The sequence below is a fragment of the Oncorhynchus kisutch genome, linkage group LG19 (assembly GCF_002021735.2).
Source record: "Oncorhynchus kisutch isolate 150728-3 linkage group LG19, Okis_V2, whole genome shotgun sequence".
NCBI classification, from domain to species: domain Eukaryota; kingdom Metazoa; phylum Chordata; class Actinopteri; order Salmoniformes; family Salmonidae; genus Oncorhynchus; species Oncorhynchus kisutch.
Window position 1 is genome coordinate 15,190,962 of NC_034192.2, and position 17,570 is coordinate 15,208,531.

At 43.9% G+C, this 17,570-nt stretch overlaps 1 protein-coding gene across 1 annotated transcript in view; it reads right to left on the reverse strand.

Moving 5' to 3' along the window:
• The window catches only part of LOC109864636 (synapsin-3-like), a 136,499-nt gene that overhangs the window by 77,560 nt on the left and 41,369 nt on the right, over window positions 1-17,570 (reverse strand). The window contains exon 4 of the mRNA XM_031797327.1: window positions 9,637-9,728. Within this exon, the coding sequence (XP_031653187.1) occupies window positions 9,637-9,728 (92 nt within the window). The remainder of the gene's footprint in view (window positions 1-9,636; window positions 9,729-17,570) is intronic.

Below are 17,570 nucleotides of genomic sequence, written 5' to 3' on the forward strand. Positions count from 1 at the left end.
GTACCCTTCCTGCAGGCTCATCCTAACATGACCCTCCAGCATGACAATGCCAACAGCCATACTGCTCGTTCTGTGAGTGATTTCCTGCAAGACAGGAATGTGTGTTCTGCCATGGCCAGCGAAGAGCCCGGATCTCAATCCCATAGAGCACGTCTGGGACCTGTTGGATCGGAGGGTGAGGGCTAGGGCCATTCCTCACAGAAATGTCCGGGAACTTGCAGGTGCCTTGGTGGAGTGACATCTCACAGCAAGATCTGGCAAATCTGGTGCAGTCCATGAGGAGGAGATGCTCTGCAGTACTTAATACAGCTGGTGGCCACACCAGATACTGACTGGTACTTTTGATTTTGACCCCCCCTTTATTCAGGGACAAATTATTCAATTTCTGTTAGTCACATGTCTGTGGAACTTGTTCAGTTTATGTCTCAGTTGATGAATCTTGCTATGCTCATACACATTTTACACATGTTAAGTTTGCTGAAAATAAACGCAGTTGACAGTGAGAGGACGTTTCTTTTTTTACTGAGTTTATATGATCTATACTTGGCATGTAGGTTTCTCTCTTACGGGTGGCACAAATTCGGATGTGGGGGAAGGGGATGGGCAGGGTATATGCAAATTAAACACTGTAGTATTTACTATAGCTAAAACAAATGTAGTGTTTTTGCAGACATTACTGTAGTAATTACTTTAGTATTCTACAACATTATATATAGTACTACACATGATTGAGGGATACTACAGCATGTAGTAGCGCTGTCCCCGACTACAAAAATCTTTGTCGACCAAAAGTCATCTGTTCTTTGGACCAATCGATTGGTAGTATTTTCAAACATCAAATATACTGTAGACATTCCCTATGATTTTTTAAATAAAAACAACTATATGAATTGAGCTTGTCTGATGCTTTAAATCAAATCAAATTGTATTAGTCACATGCACCTAATACAACAGGTGTAGACCATACAGTGATATTCTTACTTACAAGCCCTTAACCAACAACAGAGTTTTAAGAAAATACCCCCCAAAATTCAAATAGTCTAGGTAGAAATATTAGTGTTCAGGAGTCTTATGGCTTGGGGGTAGAAGCTGTTTAGAAGCCTCTTGGACCTAGACTTGGCGCTCCGGAACCGCTTGCCGTGCGGTAGCATAGAGAACAGTCTATGACTAGGGTGGCTGGAGTGTTTGAACATTTTTAGGGCCTTCCTCTGACACCGCCTGGTATAGAGGTCCTGGATGGCAGGAAGCTTGGCCCCAGTGATGTACTGGGCTGTACGCACTACCCTCTGTAGTGCCTTGTGGTCGGAGAACGAGCAGCTGCCATACCAGGCAATGATGCAACTCATCAGGATGCTCTCGATGGTGCAGCTGTAGAACCTTTTGAGGATCTGAGGACCCATGCCAAATCTTTTCAGTCTCCTGAGGGGGAATAGGTTTTTCGTGCCCTCTACACGACTGTCTTGGTGTGCTTGCACCATGTTAATTTGTTGGTGATGTGGACACCAACAAACTTGAAGCTCTCGACCTGGTCCACTACAGCCCCTTCGATGAGAATGCAGGTGTGCTCGGTCCTCCTTTTGCTGTAGTCCACAATCATCTCCTTTGTCTTGATCATATTGAGGGAGAGGTTGTTCTCCTTGCACCACACAATCAGGTCTCGGACCTCCTCCCTATAGGCTGCCTCGTCGTTGTTGGTGATCAGGTATACCACTGTTGTGTCATCGGCAAACTTGATGGTGTTGGAGTCGTGCCTGGCCGTGCAGTCATGAGTAAACAGGGAGTACAGGAGGGGACTGAGGGGTCCCCGTGTTGAGGATCAGCGTGGCGGATATCTACGCATACCACCTGGGGGTGGCCCGTCATGAAGTCCAGGGTCCAGTTGCAGAGGGAGGTGTTTAGTCCCAGCTTTGAGCTTTGAGGGCACGATGGTGTTGAACGCTGAGCTGTAGTCAATTAATAGCATTCTCACACAGGTGTTATTTTTGTCCAGATGTGAAAGGGCAGTGTAGGAGTGCAAATTGGGGTGGGTCTAGGGTTTCTGGGATGATGGTGTTGATGTGAGCCATGACCAGCCTTTCAAAGCACTTCATGGCTACAGACAAGGGTGTGACGGGTTGGTAGTCATTTAGGCAGGTTACCTTAGTGTTCTTGGGCACATGGACTATGGTGGTCTGCTTGAAACATGTTGGTATTACAGATTCAGACAGGGAGAGTTTGAAAATGTCAGTGAAGCCACTTGCCAGTTGATCAGCGCATGCTCGGAGTACACGTCCTGGTAATCAGTCTGGCCCTTCGGTGTTGTGAATGTAGACCTGTTTAAAGGTCTTACTCACATCTCCTGCAGAGAGTGTGAACCCACAGTCGTCTGGAACAGCTGATGGTCTCATGCATGTTTCAGTGTTACTTGCCTAGAAGCGAGCATAGAAGTTATTCAGCCCGTCTGGTAAGCTCGTGTCACTGGGCAGCTCTAGGCTCTGCTTCCCTTAGTAGGCTGTAGTAGTTTGAAAGCACTGCCTCATCCGACGAGCGTCGGAGCCAATGTAGTATGTTTCGATCTTAGTCCTGTATTGACGCGTTGTCTGTTTGATGGTTCGTCGGAGGGCATAACGGGAATTCTTATAAGCTTCCCTCCTTGAAAGCGGCAGCTCTACCCTTTGGCTCAGTGTGGATGTTGCCTGTTATCCATGGCTTATGGTTGGGGTGTGTACGTACTATTTAAGCTCACAGTTTGATGAAATAATCCCAGAGATCTAGATAACCAAAAAAAAAAAAAAAGAGCATCCTCCTCTCCCTCTTGCTGGCTTTCTCAGATTCTGCCATTACTCTCTTGAAGGTGCCAGTAATAGGCTACAGAAGGAGTCCGCAACTTTTCTCATGTGGAATGTCAATTTATCTTACCATTTCTACCGATCTGGTGCCAGTTATGATTCTCATATGCACATTTTCGTGAAAGTTTAATTTAATTTATAATAACATAGCTCAAAATCATTGTCATGTGGTTAATCAAAATTCTATCCAAATCTAAATGAAAATGATACAAACCTAAAAAGTAACTTCTATTGCCATTGCCAACTATGTAAAAATAGCCTACATAAAGCCAACAAATAAAACCATTGCAGCTTGCAGGTAGAAAATATCCTGATTAAAAACAATATTCTGGGCCCTCAGAGTTTCCTGTGCCAGTGAGCTTGGGACAGACACAACTGTAGGCAATTTGGGCAAGGGACAAGAAGCAGTACTTGACTTGGCTCCTGCACCTAAATAAACAGTACCAGTACCCAAAAAAGAGTAACAAAACCTATTTCTGTCCAAGTCAAGCGCTGATAAGAAGTAAATCCGGCATTTCTTTTATGATGTTTCCACTGGATCAGAGCATGACATTTGACCCTTTCACGAGTGGTTATCGAAAGGGACAGTGTTGGAAATATTATTCAAATCAATTCAAATACACACAGACTTGGTTTTCTTGCTGTTTGATGAGAAGTAAACATTACTTTGAGAAGCTCCACAGCTCATTAGTGGCGGTGCGTTAAGCCAATCAGAAATACTATCAGATCCTCAAATTGGCACATTTATATGCCTAAGTTTGCGCGCAGGCAAGGTAGCCTATAGGTCAACTTCATGCATGCGAGTCCTTACTCAATATTAACAGGAGCTCTCCAAACAAAAGACAATGACTAAATTGACAAAAATCGTAAATGGAATGAAACGAACCAAAACTTGATTCCAAATGTGTTATTTCATATTTCATAGTTTTGATGTCTTCACAATTATTCTACAATGTAGAAAATACATGATTATGTATGTAGAGTAATAGCGAAGACATCAAAACCAGGAAATAACACCTAGGGAATCATGTAGTAACCAAAAAAAGATAACAGCCTTGCACACTCTTGGTAAACTATCAACCAGCTTCATGAGGTAGTCACCTGTAATGCATTTCAATTAACAAGGGTGCCTTGTTCAAAGTGAATTTGTGGAATTTCTTTCCATCTTAATGCGTTTGAGCCAATCAGTTGTATTGTGACAAGGTCGGGGGTATACAGAAGATAGCCTTATTTGGTAAAAGACCAAGTCCATATTATGGCAAGAACAGCTCAAATAAGCAAAGATAAACTACAATCCATCTTTACTTTAAGACATGAAGGTCTGTCAATACGGAAGATTTCAAGAACTTAGAAAGTTTAATCAAGTGCTGTTGCAAAAAACATCAGGCACTATGATAAAACTGGCTCTCATTAGGACCGCCACAGGAACAGAAGAGCCAGAGTTACCTCTGCTGCAGAGTTCTTTAGAGTTAAGTGCGCCTCAGATTGCCGCCCAAATAAATGCTTCACAAAGTTCAAGTAACAGACACATCTCAACATCAACTGTTCAGAGGAGACTGCGTGAATCAGGCCTTCATGGTCGATTTTCTGCAAAGAAACCACTACTAAAGGACACCAATAAGAAGAAGAGACTTGCTTGGGTCGAGAAACATGAGCAACGGACATTAGACCAGTGGAAATCTGTATTTTGGAGTCCAAATTTGAGATTTTTGGTTCCAATCTCCGTGTCTTTGTGAGACAGAGTAGGTGAATGGATGATCTCTGCATGTGTAGTTCTCAACGTAAAGCATAGAGCAGGAGGTGTGATGGTGTGGGGATGCTTTGCTGGTGACACTGTCAGTGATTTATTTACAATTCAAGGCACACTTAACCAGCATGGCCAACACAGCATTCTGCAGCGATACGCCATCCCATCTGGTTTGCGCATTTGTTTTTCAACAGGACAATGACTCAACACACCTCCAGGCTGTGTAAGGGCTATTTGACCAAGAAGGAAAGCCTCCACAATCACCCAACCTCAACACAATTGAGATAATTTGGATGAGTTGGATCACAGAGTAAAGGAAACGCATCCAACAAGTGCTCAGCATATGTGGGAACTCCTTCAAGACTGTTGGAAAAGCATTCCAGGTGAAGCTGGTTGAGAGAATGCCAAGAGTGTGCGAAGCTGTCATCAAGGCAAAGGGTGGCTACTTTGAAGAATCTAAAACATATTTTGATTGGTTTAACTTTTTTGGTTACTACATGATTCCATATGTGTCATTTCATAGTTTTGATGTCTTCACTATTATTCTACAATGTAGAAAATAGTACAAATAAAGAAAAACCCTTGAATGGGCATGTGTTCAAAAACTTTTGACAGGTAGTGTGTATATACAGTTGAAGTCGGAAGTTTACATAGACTTAGGTTGGAGTCATTAAAACTTGTTTTTCAACCACTCCACACATTTCTTGTTCACAAACTATTGTTTGGCAAGTTAGTTAGGACATCTATTTTGTGCATGACACAAGTCATTTTTCCAACAACTGTTTACAGACAGATTATTTCACTGTATCACAATTCCAGTGGGTCAGAAGATTACATACACTAAGTTGACTGTGCCTTTAAACAGCTTGGAAAATTCCAGAAAATGATGTAATGGCTTTAGAAGCTTCTGAAAGACATCATTTGAGTCAATTGGAGGTGTACCTGTGGATGTCTTTCAAGGCCTAACTTCATACTTCAGTGCCTCTTTGCTTGACGTAAAACAATAAATAAAATAAAATAAAATAAAATAAAAATAAATCAGCCAAGACCTCAGAAAAAAAATGTAGACCTACACAAGTCTGATTCATCCTTGGGAGCAATATCCAAACGCCTGAAGGTACCACGTTCATCTGTACAAACAATAGTATGAAAGTATAAACACCATGGGACTACGCAGCCGTCATACCGCTCAGGAAGGAGAAGCGTTCTGTCTCCTAGAGATTAATGTACTTTGGTGCGAAATGTGCAAATCATTCCCAGAACAACAGCAAAGGACCTTGTGAAGATGCTGGAGGAAACAGGTACAAAAGTATCAATATCCACAGTAAAACGAGTCCTATATCGACGTAACCTGAAAGGCCGCTCAGCAAGGAAGAAGCCACTGCTCCAAAACCGCCATAAAAAAGCCAGACTACAGTTTGCAACTGCACATGGGGACAAAGATCGTACTTTTTGGAGAAATGTCTTCTGGTCTGATGAAACAAAAATAGAACTGTTTGGGCATAATGACGTTTGGTGGTAAAAGGGGGAGGCTTGCAAGCCGAAGAACAGCATCCCAACCGTGAAGCACGGTTGTGGCAGCATCATGTTGTGGGGGTGCTTTGCTGCAGGAGGGACTGGTGCACTCGCAAATGGGTCTTCCAAGTGGAAAATGACCCCAAGCATACTTCCAAAGTTGTGGCAAAATGGCTTAAGGACAACAAAGTCAAGGTATTGGAGTGGCCATCACAAAGCCCTGACCTCAATCCTATAGAAAATTTGTGGGCAGAACTGAAAAAGCGTGTGCGAGCAAGGAGGCCTACAAACCTGACTCAGTTACACCAGCTCTGTCAGGAGGAATGGGACAAAATTCACCCAACTTATTGCGGGAAGCTTGTGGAAGGCTCCCCAAAACATTTGACCCAAGTTAAACAATTTAAAGGCAATGCTACCAAATAATAATTGAGTGTATCTAAACTTCTGACCCACTGGAAATGCGGTGAAAGAAATAAAAGCCGACAGAAATAATTCTCTCTACTATTATTCTGACATTTCACATTCTTAAAATAAAGTGGTGATCCTAACTGACCTAAGACAGGGGATTTTTACTAGGATTAAATGTCATGAATTGTGAACAACTGAGTTTGAATGTATTTGGCTAAGGTGTATGTAAACTTCCGACTTTAACTGTATATACAGTGCCTTGCGAAAGTATTCGGCCCCCTTGAACTTTGCGACCTTTTGCCACATTTCAGGCTTCAAACATAAGGATATAAAACTGTATTTTTTTGTGAAGAATCAACAACAAGTGGGACACAATCATGAGGTGGAACGATATTTATTGGATATTTCAAATTTTTTAACAAATCAAAAACTGAAAAATTGGGCGTGCAAAATTATTCAGCCCCTTTACTTTCAGTGCAGCAAACTCTCTCCAGAAGTTCAGTGAGGATCTCTGAATGATCCAATGTTGACCTAAATGACTAATGATGATAAATACAATCCACCTGTGTGTAATCAAGTCTCCGTATAAATGCACCTGCACTGTGATAGTCTCAGAGGTCCATTAAAAGCGCAGAGAGCATCATGAAGAACAAGGAACACACCAGGCAGGTCCGAGATACTGTTGTGAAGAAGTTTAAAGCTGGATTTGGATACCAAAAGACTTCCCAAGCTTTAAACATCCCAAGGAGCACTGTGCAAGCGATAATATTGAAATGGAAGGAGTATCAGACCACTGCAAATCTACCAAGACCTGGCCGTCCCTCTAAACCTTCAGCTCATACAAGGAGAAGACTGATCAGAGATGCAGCCAAGAGGCCCATGATCACTCTGGATGAACTGCAGAGATCTACAGCTGAGGTGGGAGGCTCTGTCCATAGGACAACAATCAGTCGTATATTGCACAAATCTGGCCTTTATGGAAGAGTGGCAAGAAGAAAGCCATTTCTTAAAGATATCCATAAAAAGTGTCGTTTAAAGTTTGCCACAAGCCACCTGGGAGACACACCAAACATGTGGAAGAAGGTGCTCTGGTCAGATGAAACCAAAATTGAACTTTTTGGCAACAATGCAAAACGTTATGTTTGGCGTAAAAGCAACACAGCCCATCACCCTGAACACACCATCCCCACTGTCAAACATGGTGGTGGCAGCATCATGGTTTGGGCCTGCTTTTCTTCAGCAGGGACAGGGAAGATGGTTAAAATTGATGGGAAGATGGATGGAGCCAAATACAGGACCATTCTGGAAGAAAACCTGATGGAGTCTGCAAAAGACCTGAGACTGGGACGGAGATTTGTCTTCCAACAAGACAATGATCCAAAACATAAAGCAAAATCTACAATGGAATGGTTCAAAAATAAACATATCCAGGTGTTAGAATGGCCAAGACAAAGTCCAGACCTGAATCCAATCGAGAATCTGTGGAAAGAACTGAAAACTGCTGTTCACAAATGCTCTCCATCCAACCTCACTGAGCTCGAGCTGTTTTGCAAGGAGGAATGGGAAAAAATGTCAGTCTCTCGATGTGCAAAACTGATAGAGACATACCCCAAGTGACTTACAGCTGTAATCGCAGCAAAAGGTGGCGCTACAAAGTATTAACTTAAGGGGGCTGAATAATTCTGCACGCCCAATTTTTTTGTTTTTGATTTGTTAAAAAAGTTTGAAATATCCAATAAATGTCATTCCACTTCATGATTGTGTCTCACTTGTTGTTGATTCTTCACAAAAAAATACAGTTTTATATCTTTATGTTTGAAGCCTGAAATGTGACAAAAGGTCGCAAAGTTCAAGGGGGCCGAATAATTTCGCAAGGCACTGTATATTTGTTACTGCTCTACCAAAACAATCTCGGCCAACAGCCTAACGACAAAACAATCGACCAGTTGACTAATTGGGGTCAGCCCTAGTAAGTACTGTAGTATAAGCTGTAGTATTTTCACGTGGGCATTGACTCTCTATTGCAGTCAATCCATGGGAATTGATTACATAATACAGGCAAGCAATACAATAACCTCAGTGATGGACAGCCAGGCAGGCATCCACCTCCCAGACAACAAGCTACAACAGAATGGCATGATACATAACACTACTGTCTATTCTAGCCACTGTGTATCCTTGACTTAACTTCAAACTGTTTCAAACTACACACGGCCTCGTGTCCTGAACATTTCCTGTACGACTGCCAGATCCAACCCTGAAGGTTGTTTTTTCAGATTATGTGTATACAAGAAAAATACAATGTTCCTTACAGCGATAAACTATCGTTGCGATGCCAGCATAGAGCTGAGTAGTACATTTATTAGCCTGGTCCCAGATCTGTTTGTTCCAACTCCTATGGTCATTGTTATGCTGATGGCAAGACAGCACAAACAGATCTGGGACCAGGCTAGTGCATTCCCCAGAAGGCTGTGAAACAAGCAGTGGTCTGACGCTCCACAGCAGCATGCACCTCATTAGCTAATCTAATTTGCAAATCAGGGCCTGAAACCCTGCTAAAGAAGAGAGAGGCAGGGGGTGACGTCAACTCCCAAACTACCAGAAAAACTGCTCTACTGCAGCCCACAGCGGAAGAAGTTGGTATATAAAGAAGTTGTGTGAAGACGGTTCCATTTTGGAATCTTACTGATGTACGGAACACAGAACAAAATTGAGGAGGGAATTCTGGAACTCTGAGAAGTAGTGTTTGGGCTGGGAGGAAGGATACAGAGGTAATAAGGTTGGGTGCTTTTGATGCTGTACTTCTTTTCAGAGGTATTCACAGAAATGTTTTGCGTGACAGTAATAGCCAGTCCTTTTCATATAATTTCCCACTGGCTCCATCGTCTTTTGTGATGTCCTTTTTTTTGTGACTGAAAGCAAATGTATATATACACACACACACACACACACATATTACTTGTCTACAATGTAGCTGGTGGCTGTTGAAAGGGAATAACTGGAGCCATTGTCTGGACCCACTGAGGGAGACTGAAGATGCGTGGGCAAATGCGTCAGAGCAGAGCTACTGACGGACATACAGGGGCCGCTCTCTCTTTCTGCATCTCCTTCCATCGCTCTCCCTCTTTGTTACCTTACCTGACCACTTTGGTTCCTCCTCTTATGGCCTGCATATCAATCATACACCCAGTGTTCATGTACGAAGCCAGGTTGATCTCTGAGAACTCTGCCTGTGAAACAAGGAGAAAAACACCACGCTGATTATACACATTATTCACTGGGGGATAGAAGTAGCAAATTACTGTAAAACACCATTTCCATTTGGTGTATATAGGCCTGAATCAACAACATAAAACAGTCCTTTTCAAAACTAACATAAAAGCCACCTGCCCTTTCCTATGGCTTTCTGTAAAATAATTGAACTATATGAGAGTAAAACATTCCACATGCACACGCACACGCACACACACACACACACACACACACACACACACACACACACACTAATGTTGCCACACTTGGATGTGAGTGGGATACATCAACGTTCAAAATAGTTTGCAGCAGAAAACACCCATCATTCGGAATCTATGATGTCATGTGTAAGTGAGTGGTGTGGAAGGCTCTACCACTTAAGCTCCAGTCACCCCTTCTCTAGGGGCAAGAGGGGCCATAGAAATAGTTACTATAACGAGAAACACCAAGTCAAGGAGGCCACAATGAGAGGTAATACTATTTCTATGTGAGGGGTGGGAGAGAGAGAGAGAGAGAGAGAGCGAGACAGAGACAGAGACAGAGACAGAGACAGAGACAGAGACAGAGACAGACAGACAGAGAGAGAGAGAGAGAGAGAGAGAGAGAGAGAGAGAGAGAGAGAGAGAGAGAGAGAGAGAGAGAGACAGAGATACAGAGATACAGAGAGATACAGAGCCAGAGAGGAGAGACAGATAGACTAATCAAGTTATCCAGAGTCTGTCTGTGGCCTCCCGGAGAGGTCAGGACAGCAGAGGCCTTGTGACAGGGAGGGAGGCTTTAGCCCAGGCAGCTACTTAATGACTTGATCAAACTCCCAGGCAGAGCAGAGATCCTCTCTGGAGGGGAAGGGACACTGCAGCTTGGCCTGTCTGGGAGAGAGCTCTGGGAACAGAGGGACTACAATGGGGCATTAGGGGCCAAGTGCCTCCATTGTCTCTTATGTAATTACAAGTTAGAAAAATATTTGCTCCAGAGATTTAACTCCCATGAATCTTTTTTTTTTAGTCTCTCACTGGCTGACTGTGTTCTCAGGACAGTACCTCGCAAGGAGACCTAAGCCAGGAATCAGGAAGGAATTAAACACTACATTTAAAATATATTTTACATATTTTTTCAAATCATAATAAAATAACAGAATCACTGCAGTCATTTCAGTTTGGGGTTTTGTTTGATCATATGCTGGGTTCACGTCGTTGTTTTTGGCCTTGATGACCTTGTTTGGGTGTTGGTACCCTAAAAGATTTAGCTTCACTGAGGGCCAAAAAGCTAATGAACCCTAAAGAAAATACAACATTCCTGCCTTACTTTACTATGAACATGCTTCCAACATGTTAGCTCTGTGGAGATGGGGAGGCCAGTCTACTCGGGATGGAAGGAGAGGTGAGGGTTAGGGGTCAAATGTCAAGAAGGATCCGTTTCAGTACGTATACTGCAGTGTGGGATGTTACAGAGTTAGAGTAGAGCTCGTCTCAGGCCCTCCAAGTCCTAGCTAGGTGCTCCCATTAGAGGTTATGAACCAAAAGCCCCAGAGAGAGATCCGTAAGAGCTTGACCTCGGAACAGCAAGATGTTGACCTCCGACTTCTAGTGGTAACATTTGTCAGACTTAACATCACTTTGACGAATGTAGCGTGACACTAAGGCAGGCATTTTAATGGGTCCTCAATGTGTAGTCCTGCAACTTTTCTACTATGAAAAATTCAATTTGGCGGACCTGGTTGACTCCCAAACACAATTTTACAGAGAGCGTGTTGGTGATGTCATTTGTCATATGAGGAACCTACATGGGCTCGTGGTGGGCCAAATTCAATAATTCACTCTTCCTATAGGCTACATAGTTAAACAATGAGCTACTCATCTAAATAAACAAGGGTACAAAACATTATGAACTCTCCGTGGTGTAGACTGACGAGGTGAATCAAGACGAAAGCTATGATCACTTATTGATCTCACATGTTAAATCCACTTCAAATCAGTGTAGATGAAGGAAGACAGGTGAAAGAAGGATTTTAAAGCCTTGAGACAATTGAGACATGGATTTGGCAAGACAAAAATATTTATGCGCCTTTTAATGGGGTGTGGTAGTAGGTGTCACTTGCACCAGTTTGTGTCAAGAACTGCAACGCTGTTGGATTTTTCATGCTCAACAGTTTCCTGTGTGTATCAAGAATAGTCCACCACCCAAAGGATATGCAGCCAACTTTGGAGTCAACGCTTTCGACACCCTGGGGGGGGGGGGAAGTCAATATTAGAAAGGTATTGACGTTTTGTACACTACGTCTATATACAGATTGAGGTGGAGTCACACACACAGGATGGGATTGTTTAGCTGCTCTGTCGTTCGAACATGTGCTGTGCAAATAGACAAACAAAAGCCACCTTTGTAGGCATTGTACTTGGCCGATGAACGTGGATGACAAGAACTCCCAAGAACATGGATGACTTAAAGTTCAGGCAATGTGAGTTCGGCCTCTGAGGTATTGATGGAGAAACATGAGCTTGTCCTCTAACCTGAGAAGCACTCTGAGACCTCACTGATATGTGTCAATCTCGAAAAGTCCATAACTTGAAGAGACCATTACTTTCCTTAACTTCCAGTGTTTGTTGTTTTGTGAGGCGCCAGAGTAGCTCTTCAGCTATCTTTCTGGGTCTCTGCAGAGTGGATACTTTGTAGGAAAGGATGCAGGCCAAAGCCTCCATTTACTTGAATAGAAAACAGTGTCTTCTGTACAGTTTATTGCAACCAATATACTCCAGAATCCTATTCAAAATGCTCAATTGTGGCCAGCACAAACAAAAAGTATGGGGGAGTAGGTCTTCCTCATTTGTTTGTTTCCGGAACAATGTGCCAACTTAACAAAACAGTATTTTTTTCTGTTAAAAAATACCCCCTCTTTTTATTTATTGTGTTGCGCTTACAGAGGAGAAGAAGAGAGCAGGGGGCGAGTAAATTCCCTAATCTCATTTACGGGACAGCAAGGCGCCACTCACTCTCAATGCGCCTCAAAGACACAACACACTGGAACTTGGCTCACTTCTTCTCCTCAGCTCCTCTCCACTGATACCCGCCTCGCAATGAAACATCTGTGTGCTCGGCACAATGCTTTACCATCACCATGAAAGACTCTTAAAAGACGTAACAGACACACACAGAGGTGCTAACTTTCTCACACACACACACAAACACACACACACACACACACGCACACACACACACACACACACACACACACGCACACACACAGAGAGAATCGCGCACAGAGAATCGCACACATCTACACACACGCCACACAACCCAGTATACAGATCTGCAACTCATCCCTCTGGCAAATTGCAATCCCTCAGCAGGGGCCTACATTGACATTTGCTGTGACCAGATAAAACCAGAAGAGTGGGCTAGTTTCTGGCAACAACCAAAAACGCTCCACAACTCCTGCTATTGGCTGGCTGGCTCGGTGGGGCCCTCTGTCATTGGACAGTTATGGATGAGCCGTTTTTGTGACTGGGGCGAGTGCCCGGGACACAGGGCCCGTTTGACAGTGCCATGGTTACCATCAGGGTAATAGATTCAGATTTGTGTTAGAGCAGCTCTCACCCTGGGAAAGGAAAACAGGACAGGATACATGGGAACTGCCTTCTCTCCCCTTAAACTGCCCCCCAGTACACGATTCTTCTTTCCTCTCTAACCGCCACTGGTGTCATTTAACGCTGGATCTCTGTGTTAGAGTTGCGGTATTTCTAAATGTGCCAGGAGGCTGCAGTACAGGTCTTTGATGCTGGTGTCCGACATACCAAGCAGTCGGGCCAGAGAGCCATCTTTCTAGGACAATTCAATGAGTGCCTAAATGATACTCACACCAAATCTCCCACAACCTGTTAATGTTCGAGGAACAGGATCTGAAGTGCTAACTGTCCTATATGTGTTTGTATTTAAAACCATACCCTGGCCTCAAGAAGAGTGTTCCATGACTTAACTGATTAAAGTCTCTCTAGTGGCTCTGTAGTGTTCCATCCTTGAAGCTGCCTTGGTCAAATCTGGACTTGAGATAAAGTGCACGTGCAGAACTCAAACTTGTGCACGGATTTGTGTCAAATCCAATTTGATTTGTCACATGCGCCAAATACAACAGGAGTAGACCTTACAGTGAAATGCTTACTTAAAAGCCCTTAACCGACTATGCGGTTAAGAAAAATACCGACAAATAAAATGAAATAAAAGTAACAAATAATTAGAGAGCAGCAGGAAAATAACAATAGCGAGGCTATACACAGGGGGTACCGGCACAGAGTCAATGTGCGGGGGCACCGGTTAGTTAAGGTAATTGAGGTAATATGTACATGTAGGTAGAGTTATTAAAGTGACTATGCAGACAATAACAGAGTAGCAGCAGCGTAAAAGAGGGGGATAGTCTGGGTAGCCATTTGATTAGATGTTCAGGAGTCTTATGGCTTGGGGGTAGAAGCTGTTTAGAAGCCTTTTGGTCCTAGACTTGGCGCTCCGGCACCGCTTGCCATGCGGTAGCAGAGAGAACAGTCTATGACAAGGGTGGCTGGAATCTTTTACAATTTTTAGGGCCTTCCTCTGACACCGCCTGGTATAGAGGTCCTGGATGGCAGGAATGTACTGGGCCGTACATTCCTGCCAGTGATGTACTGGGCCGTTCTCACTACCCTCTGTAGTGTCTTGCGGTCGGAGGCCAGGCAGTTGCCATACCAGGCAGTGATGCAACCAGTCAGGATGCTTTCGATGGTGCAGCTGTAGAACTTTTTGAGGATCTGAGGATCCCATGCCAAATCTTTTCAGTCTCCTGAGGAGGAATAATTTTTGTTGTGCCCTCTTCACGACTGTCTTGGTGTGTTTGGACCATGTTAGTTTGTTGGTGATGTGGACGCCAAGGAATTTGAAGCTCTCAACCTGCTCCAGTACAGCCCGTCGATGAGAATGCGCGCATGCTCAGTCGTCCTTTTCCTGTAGTCCACAATCATCTCCTTTGTCTTGAGGTCATGTCTCTGACCTCCTCACTATAGACTGTCTCGTCGTTGTCGGTGATCAGGCCTACCACTGTTGTGTCATCGGCTTACTTAATGATGGTGTTGGAGTCGTGCCTGGCCGTGCAGTCATGAGTGAACAGCTCCCGAGTGGCGCAGCGGTCTAAGGCACTGCATCTCAGTGCAAGATGCATCACTAGTTGGGGCGGCAGGTAGCCTAGTGGTTAAAGCATTGGGCCAGTAACCAAAAGGTTTCTAGATCAAAAGCCCAAGCTGACAAGGTAAAAAATATGTCGTTCTGCCCCTGAACAAGGCAGTTAACCCACTGTTCCTAGACTGTCATTGTAAATAAGAATTTGTTCTTAACCGACTTGCCTAGTTAAATAAATGTTACATTAAATAAACTACAGGCCATGGTTTGAATCCAGGCTGCATCACATCTCGCAGTAATTGGGAGTCCCATAGGGCGGCGCACAATTGCCCCAGGGTCGTTCAGGTTTGACTGGGGTAGGCGGTCATTGTAAATAAGATTTTGTTCTTAGCCTACTTGCATAGTTAAAAAAGGTTCAAATATATATATTTAGTACAGGAGGGGACTGAGCACGCACCCCTGAGGGGCCCCCGTGATGAGGATCAGTATGGTGGTTGTGTTGTTACCTAACCTTACCACCTGGGTGCGGGACGTCCAGGATCCAGTTGCAGAGGAAGGTGTTTAGTCCCAAGGTCCTTAGCTTAGTGATGAGCTTTGAGGGCACGATGGTGTTGAACACTGAGCTGTAATCAATTAATAGCATTCTCACATAGGTGTTCCTTTTGTCCAGATGTGAAAGGGCAGTGTGGAGTGCAATAGAGATTGCATCATCTCTGAATTTGTTGGGGTGGTATGAAAATTGGAGTGGGTCTGGGGTTTCTGGGATAATAGTGTTGATGTGAGCCATGACCAGCCTTGCAAAGCACTTCATGGCTACAGACGTGAGTGCTACGGGTCAGTAGTCATTTAGGCAGGTTACCTTAGTGTTCTTGGGCACAGGCACTATGGTGGTCTGCTTTAAACATGTTGGTACTACAGACTCAGACAGGGAGAGGTTGAAAATGTCAGTGAAGACACTTGCCAGTTGGTCAGCGCATGCTCTGAGTACACGTCCTGGTAATCTGTCTGGCCCTGCGGCCTTGTGAATGTTGGTTGACCTGTTGAAAGGTCTTACTCACATCGGCTGTGGCGAGCGTGATCACACAGTCATCCAGAACAGCTGATGGTCTCATGCATGTTTCAGCGTTACTTGCCTCGAAGTGAGCATAGAAGTAATTTAGCTCGTCTGGTAGGCTTGTGTCACGGGGCGGCTCTCGGCTGTGCTTCCCAGCTCTACCCTTTAGCTCAGTGCGGATGCTCCCTGTAATCCATGGCTTCTGGTTGGGGTATGTAGGTACAGTCACTGTGGGGACGAAGTCATCAATGCATTTATTGATGAAGCCAGTGACTGATGTGGTGTACTCCTCAATGCCATTGGAAGAATCCCAGAACATTTTCCAGTCTGTGCTAACCAGCAGAAATCAGAAGGATAGAATTATGGTCAGATTTGCCAAATGGAGGGCGAGGGAGAGCTTTGTACGTGTATCTGTGTGTGGAGTAAAGGTGGTCTAGAGTTTCTTCCCCCCTGGTTGCATATTTCAAATCAAATCAAATCTTATTGTTCACTTACACATGGTTAGCAGATGTTAATGTGAGTGTAGCGAAATGCTTGTGCTTCTAGTTCCGACTGTAACGGTTGTCATCTTCCTCTTCTGAGGAGGAGTAGCAAATATCGGACCAATATGCAGCGTGGTAAGTGTTCGTCATATTTATTACACTGAACACAGGAAACAAACAAACAAGCGAATAAAGAAAAAACCGAAACAGTCCCGAATGGTGAAAAACACAAACGGAAAATAACCACCCACAAACAAGAGTGGGAAAACAGGCTACCTACGTATGGTTCTCAATCAGAGACAATGATTGACAGCTGCCTCTGATTGGGAACCATACCTGGCCAAACACATAGAAATATAAACACAAGAACAAAACATAGAATGCCCACCCCATCTCACGCCCTGATCAACCTAAAATAGAAACATACAAAAGGAACTAAGGTCAGGACATGACACCGACAGTGCAGGAATATCTAACAAGTAATCTAACAAATTCACAACGACTACCTTATACACACAAACGTAAAGGGGTGAATAAGAATATGTACATATAAATATATGGATGAGCGATGGCCGAGCAGCATAGGCAAGATGCAGCAGATGGTATAGAATACAGCATATACTGTACATATGAGATGAGTAATGTAGGATATGTTGACATTATTAAAGTGGTGTGATTAAAAGTGACTAGTGATACCTTTATTAAGTCCATTATTGAATGTATTAAAGTGGCCAGAGATTTGAGTCAGTTTGTTGGCAGCAGCCACTCTATGTTAGTGATGGCTGTTTAACAGTCTGATGGCCTTGAGATAGAAGCTGTTTTTCAGTCTCTCGGTCCCAGCTTTGATGCACCTGTACTGACCTCGCCTTCTGGATGATAGCGGGGTGAACAGGCAGTGGCTCGAGTGGTTGTTGTCCTTGATGATCTTTTTGGCCTTCCTGTGATATCTGGTGGTGTAGGTGTCCTGAAGGGCAGGTAGTTTGCATCCAGTGATGTGTTGTGCAGACCGCACTACCCTCTGGAGAGCCTTGCGGTTGTGGGTGGAGCAGTTGCCGTACCAGGCGGTGATACAGCCCGACAGGATGCTCTCGATTGTGCATCTGCAAAAGTTTGTGAGTGTTTTAGGTGACAAGCCACATTTCTTC